At 37.8% G+C, this 11304-nt stretch overlaps 1 protein-coding gene across 1 annotated transcript; it reads left to right on the forward strand.

The window, feature by feature from the left end:
- Positions 1-200: 200 nt before the first annotated feature.
- On the forward strand, positions 201-10136 carry PPAT (phosphoribosyl pyrophosphate amidotransferase; the record flags this gene model as incomplete). The annotated part of the gene is made up of 10 exons (XM_079534130.1): positions 201-404; positions 1015-1127; positions 1219-1364; positions 2386-2458; positions 3443-3594; positions 4716-4843; positions 5122-5343; positions 6088-6208; positions 7573-7730; positions 10065-10136. The coding sequence occupies 10 exons, from the start codon at positions 201-203 to the stop codon at positions 10134-10136; spliced, it is 1389 nt and encodes a 462-aa protein (XP_079390256.1).
- Between the last annotated feature and the right edge of the window lie 1168 nt (positions 10137-11304).

An 11304-nucleotide genomic window follows, 5' to 3' on the forward strand; every position in this document is an offset into this window, starting at 1 on the left:
GTTTTGTCTAAAAATAGGAGTGCTGGGATCTGACATATCATTGTGACACCTAATCAGCTTCTTTCTTTCCTGTGGATTTCAGGTTATTTCGCTTTCTAGCAAAGTATTTATTACCAGGAACAAGCACAAGGAGAAATGAGCACACTGCCAATAAAACAAAACAGCAGAACAACAATTTTTTTCCTTTTCTCCTGAAGGGAATGGGTCTTATAAATCACGTGTTCAATGCAGACAGCCTGAAGAAGCTATATGTTTCAAACCTTGGTATTGGGCACACCAGGTACTCTACCTCGGGGATCTCTGAGCTGCAGAACTGCCAGCCTTTTGTTGTAGAAACTCTTCATGGAAAGATCGCTGTGGCACACAATGGGGAACTAACAAATGCTGTACGACTGAGGAGGAAGGTTAGTATCTCCTGGGAGAATCCAGTATCATTCATTCCTGAGCATGAAACAGAAATGAGCAAAAAGTTTGCTATGATGAGTGCTTAATGACAAACTGCTGTGTGTTGTGAAAGAGCATCATAATCAAAATAGCCTTGGGGGAAGAGAAGCCCCAGGAAAGAGTAGACATTTGTAGTTGCTATAGGTCATAACTCACTAGTCCTCTAGACTATTTGTCACACTTCTGTATGTCAAGTGAAAAAACTAATTCCTAATGATCATATGTTAAGAGAGTTAAGAGAGACATAATTAGGTGAGGTAATCATAATATGAAATGTTCTTGTTTGGAATATTGTCTTTACTTGTATTTCTGGCTTGCAGAATTAATCATGAGTATTGTCAGGACACAAACATAAGGAGATCATCAAATGACAGATTTTATAGTCTATTTGTCTGGAAAAGTACGTTTTAAAGAACCTGCTTAAAATTTAGCAGATGTTTCATTGTGAAATCCGTGCTATTAAATTCCATCCAAAATCTACAGGATCTACTCCTGCATTGAAGCAAGGCAAAGGTATGACAAGATCAGTACTTTACTACTGGTAACCCTTTTTTGTGTGTGTCTTAAAAGCTTATGCGGCATGGTGTAGGATTGTCAACCAGTTCTGACAGTGAATTGATCACCCAGCTGCTGGCTTTCACACCTCCTCTAGAAAATGACGACACTGCTGACTGGGTAGCAAGGTGAGGATTACAGGTTTCAGAAGCAAGAACAGCAATCTAGTCTCGGCATGGTGTGTAACACGTTATTATGTTCACCTCTGTCTCATTGCAGAATTAAAAATTTAATGAATGAAACTCCAACTTCATATTCATTGCTAATTATGCATAAAGACATAATCTATGCAGTACGTGATCCATATGGGAATCGCCCTCTCTGCATTGGTCGCCTTATTCCAGTAGGGGACATGAATGGAAAAGGTAAATCATACATATATTCTAATATTCATACACCTATATGTATATATATGAATATGCACATTCATGTTAGCACATGAAGCCATCAATTTAAGTAATTACAGCTGCATTTACTGAAGTAGAGATAGGAACATGTAATGGAAAAGTCAGTTTTGTAAATTCCTAACAGTAGTGGTGTAAGGAAAAGGTAATTTGTAGAAAGTCTGCAAACATTGTTTCTGTTTTCAGCAAAAGTGAATACTGCCTGATGACAGTGTCAGAATTAGGCAGCCCAACTGTAATAGAGTATTTCTGAGAATGAAACTAAGTTCTTATCACCAAAATAGGAAAGCAAGGACAAACAGAATCACAGCTGAGGTTGGAAGGGGCTTCTGGAGGTAATCTGCTCCATCCTGCTCACTCAAGCAGAGCCACTTGGAGCCGTTTATCCAGGACTGTATCCAGTCCAGAAAAAATGTCAGTTTTCTCCCTTTCTTTTGTGATAAGTCAAAAGGTGTTGGATTACAGACAATGTATTTCTACTTTCCAAATGCTCACATCAACTGATGGGGATAAAGTCCTTTGAGCACAAGAAAAAACTCAAGATTTTTAAAGCATACAAACATTTGGTTTGATCTGTTCTGTGCCTGTACTGTCTTTATTGGAGTTCAGTCCAGTATTCACTGTAGTCAAAAGGCTCTTGACACAATTAACATAGGAAAAAAATAAGGAATTTCTTGTCTAAACAGAAGTAATTATTTATATCTAAAGCAATTCAACTATAAATGCAAAAATCTGAAATAGTGTGGAGACAACATTTCTGAACCAGGAATATGATGCTGTTACTATCAGCTGTGCCTAGAACTACTTTATGGTGCTTACATTTTTTAGAATGATATTATAGAAATTTTAGAATGCTAACCATTGCAAATTTAAATTTGAGCATTTGGCAAACTAGAACATAGCAAGACAAGTACTGTTTTAGATATGCAGTGTGGTATCAAAAATTGTGGAATCTAAATATAACAGAAATCTTTTGTTTCAGGAAAAGATAACAGTGAAACAGAAGGATGGGTAGTCTCCTCTGAATCCTGTAGCTTTTTATCTATTGGTGCTGAGTAAGTGTTCTGGTTCTCACTTGATCTGAAAGCTCTCCTCAAGCAGCAATTAAACATTAAGGCTCAAATTGCCAAATATCGTAATCTCTAACAATGTAAAGACATGAAGGATTAGTTTGTTGACTGTTCGGAGGTTTGGTTTTTTTGCCAATTCTGTCTTTTGAGAGTTCATTTTTTTGATTGAGTTAATGTAAAGGAAGTTAAATAATTATGTGTTCAGAAAATAAGAGTGAAGACAACCTCTTGTTGCTTTAAATTTGGATATCCTTATCAATTTTAATTTTAGCCTGGTTAGCAGTAAAATTCATGTATTATAAAGTAATGCTATGGAAGAGGTTGCAGTGGTAGCTTATGGGTTGTACTAACTTGAGCAATAGCATTTGCTGCCTATCAGCCAGCCTCTTTGTTTCAAAAAAGTGACAGGCACTTGAAACTATTTCCATAGGTGCAAATGGACCCATTAAAGCCAATAGGTGAGATTGACATTCTCTCCCTACCAAAGACACTTTAAAAAGAAAAGCGGGACACTTTCTTGAAACAAAAAGAGATTGAAGGCTCATTGGGAGATGTCAAAAAAAAAAAAGAGCAGTTATATTTAATTTCTTAATCAGAGATTAGAAAAATATGCATTTGGGTAACACACTACTAAGTAAAAAGAAAGTAAAGCAAAACCAGGAAAGAATGTAATCACTTCAGTATTCTTTTATTCTCTTCTGTATACTATTTTTGTGGGTGTGTTTTTCTGTGTTCTTTGTACTGGATTAAATCCCACATATGGGAAGAATTCTGTGGTACCACAGTATTAATTTGTTGCTATTAGATGCTAATTCAGACCATTTTAGTAAAGGTCACTTCTCTTACATGTTGGCCATAAAACATGGTTAAGTCCTAAGACAAGAAAAATATGTTCTAAAGCAATTTTCCCACCAATAGGGTTTATGTTTTAAAACTATCATTCTAAATGCTGCGTATTTCTCTTTCAAGGTACTATCGTGAGGTACTTCCTGGAGAGATTGTGAAAATATCCAGGTATGATGTCCAAACATTGGATGTTGTACCAAGACCGGAAGGAGATCCTTCAGCATTCTGCATCTTTGAATATGTTTATTTTGCAAGACCAGACAGTATCTTTGAAGGTGAGAAGATGTAATGTACAAAGCCTCTGCCTCCCAAACTAATGGGAGGTTATAGTCTGGAGGACAACTGACTCTAGAGAGGGTGTAGGATCATTGCAGGTTGGCAGTGAGTGTGAGCTTTTACAACAGGGCTGGCATAGAATGGGCTGGCACAGTTCTTGAGGATAAAAGACTCGGGAGAAGCATGTAGCATCACTTTCCTGTTCCTGTCTATGTATATTGCCTCAGTCAGGCCTGCCTGCATAGCCTCATGGAAAGGACGAAAAGAACCACAAACATGATTGAGGTCGTGGAAACATCCCTTCAAAGCAAGAGACTTATTAGTTCTTAGAAAACCTTTCAAATAATTAGACCTATGAAAGAGAATCTGCAAAACAACTTTATCTTAGAGTTTTTGTTGGAAGAAATGTTCACTTCAGGAAGATGGTTTTAATACAATTTCTAAATCTGTGAATTGTCTAAATATTTGGGACAGTCAGTCTAATGTTTCTATTTCAGTAGAAACTTCTGAAAATTGTGTTAGAGATGCGGTATTAGCCAGGACATTCATACCTAGCAATGTCCCCACTTCCTTCATGTTCCCTAGTTCTTCTGTACCTTTACCTTGCCTATCTCACCACAGTACTTCCAGTTTCCTCTTCTGGTTCCAAACTTTTAGGACCTTCAAAGCTCTCAAGGCCTCTTTTTGCCTTAATGAATGTGGGGTAAATATAACCAACAGGTTTAAAACTAATAAGTGGATGGAGGCAGACAGAATGATTGCACAAACTTTGTCTGCTTAGGAAAACAGACTAAAAATAGAACATGCATATTGTGAACATGCAGGCATAATTTCCTCTTCTTTGCTCCTGTAAGTAGATTTTGTAACATACACATAAAGTTTAGTTACCTGATTAGGGCAGACTGGGTTTTAATTCTCTGTGTAGTGACAGAGTTGTGAATGTTAGAATATGACATTATGGGTGGAAATAAAAAATGAGCTCATGTGAATGACTGCTTATTAACTCCAAAATTTTTCTCACTGACTTCTATGCCTGCAACTTACCACAGACATTTGTACAGCAATCTGAGAGGAAATCTGAATTATGCATACCAGGAAAAACACTTATTGCTGTTCTTAGGTCAAATGGTGTATTCAGTCAGGAGGAGATGTGGCCAGCAACTTGCTATTGAAGCACCTGTGGAGGCAGACCTGGTCAGCACTGTTCCTGAGTCTGCAACCCCAGCAGCTCTGGGTTATGCTCAAAAGGTTTGTGTTAATTTGCTTTCTTTTCTCAAATATATGTACACGTATCTTTTTTTTTTTTGTAGTGGTGCATTTCAGCACAGGCTACTAGAGTGGCCTACAGACCTTCTGAGTCACTGCATCACTTGTTGGTTTTTGTCATTATTCCACTCTATTAAGATATTTCAAAGATTTTTGGTTATTGTGAAATCATACTGAATCCTAAGGTTTCTTTGAAGCACAGTAACAGAGAATAACCAGTTTTATAGATACTAACTCTGTTTAATGTCTCCTGTTTATAGTGTGGACTGCCATATGTTGAAGTACTCTGTAAAAATCGCTATGTAGGAAGAACTTTTATCCAGCCAAATATGAGGTTACGGCAACTTGGTGTTGCAAAGAAGTTTGGTGTTCTATCTGACAATTTTAAAGGCAAGCGAGTTGTTATCATTGATGATTCAATTGTGAGGGGCAATACTATTTCTCCTATAATAAAACTACTAAGGGAATCAGGAGCTAAAGAGGTAAGTTCATTTTTAGTCTGTATATTATACATTTAAGTACAAGATTGATTGGAGTGTAAAGCACTGGGTTTTGACTTCATTTGTACTACACATTTTTCCATTATATAAAAGTGCAAGTGTGGAAGAAAAAAAAAGAGAAGACTGGTGTGTGTTTTTGTCATGGTGGGTTGAAAAGTTTATTTTGTTTCTTTGGCTTTGATTTTTGGAGATTAAGGGGAGAGGAACATGTCTCCATTTATAAAGTGCTAACTGACAACTAGAATAGAAAACAGATTAGGTAAGATGAGAAAAAAGTGTTGGTGTATTTCTGCCACATGCATTAAATACACTCACATACTGCAGTAATCAGGAATGTGCTTTAAGTCATCAAAGCACGTTTGTTTAATTGATAAAAATTTTTAACTGAAACTGCAAGCAAGTTTTTCACTGAAGCAGAAGTGTTTCATATGATGTTTGACTTTGTAAACTGAAACACCTGCATCGAGGATTGAATGCTATAGAAGAGAAGCAAAATCAAGACTGAACCTTATGGAACATTAGGAAATTGTAATGATAAATTCTAAAATGATCTTTTTTCTCATCTTCAAATCTGAAAGTTATCTTACTTTTAAACATTCCATGGCTTTGATCAAATGCTGTGTTCCTTTCTTCGTTATTATTTTGCAGAACTTGGATTTTTATATTTTATTACGATCTGCTGAACTTCACCTCATAGCACTGTTTTGAAATTGTGTTTTTATTCAGGTGCACATTCGTGTGGCTTCACCTCCCATAAGATTTCCATGTTACATGGGAATAAACATTCCAACAAAAGAAGAACTGATTGCCAACAGACCTGAATTTCATGATCTGGCAAACTATATAGGTAAATGCGAGGTTTCTTTGAAAGATGGCTTTTACCTTCAAAGTATTTACTGCCTGCATCAAAATAAAGAACACATAAAGGCAAGAATGGCAAAACTGATAAAAAATCATAAAAGTTGACACGCTAAATATTGTGTGTTCCCTATGGTTCAAACCAATTTAGTTGCATATTTTATGATGCAGTTAATGAATTATATTTCTCTGACCAATGTAAACCATTAGAATAATTCGTAAGTTACAAATAAAGGCTAATAACATGTTTCCAGTACATTGAACTCCTTCTGGGAAACACTTGGTGTTGCTGTAGGCAAATATCAGAAAGAAAATAAGTGGTGAAAATCTGTTGTGTAATGAAAAACAAACGTAGTTTCACTTTATTGACATTCATAAAAATATATCCTGAATTTGTAAACACCCACTGATTTTTCTACAAATTTATGTTCTTGTAATTTGCATCACTTTGAAAGAATTGACATTTGAAACTAATGAAAGAATGTTAATTAAATACATTTTAAGATCTCTAGAGCAAGTCATGTTTACAGCAGAACAAAGAACCAGTAACTTAGTGTTGCTTGTGATGTGGTAAATAATGTGCTCATCATGGAGATAGCAGTAACAGAAATTGTGTGAAGGTCTGTGAGTGAGAAAATCCAGTATATGGCTTATTGTGCTGCAAAGTATTTTAAAAATGGTTTAAGAATATAGCTGTGGGTAGAAAACTTTAAATTCAGATTTCTTGTATAAATACTGTCCAATCTTAAAGTTAATTCCTTTCTCCAAAATCATCGTCATGAAGGCATGTTGAAATATTTCAAGTTTGTAGGATCTCGTATTTAAGAAGCATTCTTTCATAAAATAGTGGGTGTAAATGAAGAAGTGATTATGCGAAAAGGTTGTCAAACTTTTCTACTGCTACAACATTGTCATGAACTGAATACTGATTTTTTTTTTAACATGATGTTCTTCTGCTCCTCCAAATTCCAGAAAGGGTACTATTAGTAAGGTGTTAGAAGTTAGGGAATTGAGTCACTCGTTACACCTGCTTCCAGAGCTGAAATGCAAAATAACTCTGTGAAACTCTTCAGAGTTTAGACAGTCTTAATACATACCCTGGATTCTGTTTCAATTTTTGCAGATCACAACTTAGAACCTCCTGTCTAGATTTCAGTGATTCTGCTCCCTGTACAAATAACTGTAGAAGGGCAAGGCTTGCTATGGTCTGATAATTTTTCATGACTATTGTCTCTATGTGAGGTGATCTACCTTGTATTGTAATCAATACAATAGTGCACTCACATTTTGTAAGAGCATTGCATTTGGAACAAAATCGCAGCTTTTAACTGATTAATCCTTTATTTCCTCTAGGGGCCGACAGTGTTGTTTATCTTTCTGTGGAAGGGCTCGTATCATCTGTGCAAGAAAGCATCAAAGCAAGAAAAGAGAATGAGAACAGTCTTAAAACCCAGAAATCGCGTGTTGGAAAGATTGGTCATTGCACAGCATGCCTCACTGGAGAGTATCCTGTAGAGCTAGAATGGTGAATTTTTAGTGGATGGACATTGGTTCATCCATTGATGAATGTACCTGTTTCAAAGATGCCTTCTTGCTAGTAGCCTTCTTACGTTTAGGTAATATGTAAAGCTTACCAGAGCTAACTGATTACTGTTACTAACTACATCTTTATGGTAATGGCTTAGATAAAGTCTGTGCTGACAAAAACTATCTAAGCAAATTAAAATATAAAATCATATAGTTTTGAAGCACAGTTGTGCTTTCTATTTTCTCATAAAATATTGTAAAAACCAAAGTGTTTATAATTATTTACCGGTCCCAAAGCTTTTTGTTTCAGTCTTGCCCTGAATGTGAGATATCTGTGTCAGATTTATTCACAGAGTTGAAGTACAGATTATAAATCATGTGGTGTAATTTCAAATTATCAAAATAATTTTTCAGTACAAGGCTTGCTTCTCTCTTTTGGAAAAAATCTGAAGAGTCAAACTGCTTCCTCGGCAGTTTTTGCTTAGATTTTTAAAAAATATATCTTACTAAATAGCCATTTATATATATAGCTAAATAGCATATAAGCTAAATAGCCATTATAAATCAAGCCCTTTGTAACTAAGTATCCAGATTCCATGAACATAATGTCTGGTACATGATTTTAAGAATGAACACTCAGGGAGATGCTAAGCCAAAAGCTTTCTATCTTTGTAACTTCAAAATTCTTTTCCGAAGTCCAACACGTATCTTCAGGTGTTTTCCAGTGGCCAATAGGATGTGGAAGGAGAAAAACACCTGGCACTGCCATTTTTTACTTTTTGTTTCACGTCTTGTTTTCTCCAGGACAAGTCCTGACAATTTCTGCAGTCTGAATATTACTCAGTGTGCTCTTTCTATGTTAGTGTCCAAACTTCACTCAAAAATACAGTTACTTTCTTAACAGGAAGCGTGATATAACAACTGAAGATTGTGTTGTTTTGGCCAGACTCTTATTTTTACACATCACTGCTGTTAAAATAAATGTAATGTTTTAAAAGAAAGAGTTTTGAAGAACCATTAGTATTTAACTTTTTAATTGTATTAGCATAATATTTCTTAATTGGTCACAGTTAGTTACTTGTATCCATAACGACTGCCTCAAAATGAACCACTAGCTGAAGGAGAAAAGCACCTTTTGAAACTACTGCAAATGAATGCACAATTGTAAAAAATATTTTGTAAACCTGTGTTTTTTCACAAAGTACCAGCAACTTAATTTTAGATTATCTATTTAATATTGTGTATTTTGGCCTTACAATTGCATGTGACACCACTACAAAAACAGAGAAAAATAAAAGTTTAAGAGCTTTTTTCTTCCCCATCTTGCACATAGTTGAGAATTGCAGCACTGGTCATTATATAAAAAATTGAGCTTACTGAGGTGGAATTTGTGCCTGATACATGATCACAAAAGTCTCAATTCAAGAAAGGATGTAAATACTTTCAGAAGACTGAGCCTTATGGAGGTTCTCTGAAATCAGAACCTACTTGCAGTAAAGCTAATGGGAAAATCTACTTTATTTTGAGAATTGCACTCTTTGTGGAAGTCCAGATCTGCTTATTGGGTGAGGTATATGGATCTCTTCTATTTAGCAAGTGTTTTTGTTTTTTAACAGTCCTATTACCCGGACAGCAAAGTGAGCAAAAAAGGAACTGGATGCAATCTCTCTGACCTCCACTCTTCCACACTATGAGGGAGAAGTGTGAGAAGACTGAGAAACTTCAGCATTTTTTACCCTTCTTCTCTTCTCCTTCAAAAAAGCAAACATTTTTGAAAGGATAAATCAAGCTCTTGTGTTAGATGCATGTAAGAAGATGAAACTGATTGCACAGTTTAATACAGTTGCAAGCAGAATTCAATCCATTTGAAGTTATCTTGTAGAACAGATTGAAAGTTATGCAAATAACTTTTAACAAACTTTCAAGAGTGCTATTTTTACATGTGGAAGGAACTGTTTAAATGTGATTTGAGCATCAGGTGGCGTAAATCTGATTTCAGTGAGTCATAATCCCATTTTTCTCCATGAAACACACGACATTACAGAAGGACTGCCATGGTATGCCCCGTAACTTTCAGTTACACTGCATGCCTCATTTTAAGGATGTATGTTTTAAAATTAAAGAATGCTTTTCGAGAGCCACTTTATTCACTGAGCAGCGAGGAGGTTACTGGGCTTCTCGTGTATCACATGCAGCAGGTTGCACACGTGCTGTCAACGCTTTGAAGGGAAGAATTCCTTTGGTTCTAGGCACTGCTACCACGAGCAACATTAAAAATGGTGAACGGTTTTCTTGGAAACGGTTTTCTTTCTACACAGTTTTTGCTGGCAGCATGCCTCGGAGATATCTTTAATAAAATCACCCTGAAAGAGCTCTCGGGCATGGGATAAATCCATTCGGGTCTTACGTTAAACCCCCTCCTCGCGGCAGCGTTTCAGCCTAAGCGCTCCGCTCCAGGAACGCCGTAGGACCCCTACGGCTCTCCGTACCGTCCTCCTGGGGGAGGGGGGGGCGAGTGGCCGTGCGCGGCGGGGCAGAACTTTACCCTTTGCTCCGAGGACCCTGTGTTTGATCTTCTCCCCTCTGCCTAGCACGGCTATAGCACTTCCCCTCTTCTCGCCCGCGGCTAAAATGGCATCACCCACACCCGCCATTGCGATCTGGGCGCCGCTTGCTGATGCACCAATAGCGCGACAGGTGTTGACCAATGAACGCACGCGTTACTAGAGAGCGGGCCGGGGTAAAAGAGATTCCACCTATCGTTAGCGCTATTCTTTGGTTGCTAGGAGACGGTGAACGGATGGCGCTGGGTGTTGCTGGAGGGCCTCGGCAGAGGTGGGTCTCGTGGTATACGGGCCGCGCTGATGGCGCCTGTGGTCCCGGCGCGGCTGAGTGCCCCGGGACGGGCCGTGCAGGGCTGTGCCTGCAGCGCCTGGAGAAGGGGAGGGCTGGGAGCGTGGCGGGATGTGCAGGGCAGCCTGAACGCGGAGCTCTCTGCCTCGCGTTTGGGGTGCGGGGCAGTCAGGAGGGCCCCGCGGTGCAGGGAGTGATACTGACAAAACCATCCAGTCATCGGCGCGGTGGATTTTCTACTTGCAAAGAAAATAAGGTTATTTTGCAGTACTACTAAAGAGAAAGCTATTAGTTGATCTGTATTACCAAAATTCTTAATTTGGTTATGTCCAGCTTCAAAAACAGAAGCGTAGCGATGAGCACCCTCTGCAGTCAGTCACTACATGCAATTCCAACCCGGTGCCGCCCCCCGCGCTGTCATGGCAGCCATGTGTGGCTGAAACCACCGCATGGCGTAGCTGAAGCTACTACCAGTGAGCGTGTGCAGTTTGATGCGTTGGCTAAACGCAGCCCTGTTAATAGAGAAAAATATGCAGCTGTGCTTTCCATTCTGATAAAGGAATTTGAGAATGGGTTTCAAGAGTGCCGAATTATTTTTTTTTTTATTATTTTTTATTTTTTGCGTGTGTCACTTATTTTCAGTTGATATAAGTACGTTTTCAAATAGAACATGTAGACTTGCAGTCAAAAATCTGACCATGTCTC

Source organism: Tetrao urogallus (assembly GCF_951394365.1).
Source record: "Tetrao urogallus genome assembly, chromosome: 4".
NCBI lineage: Eukaryota > Metazoa > Chordata > Aves > Galliformes > Phasianidae > Tetrao > Tetrao urogallus.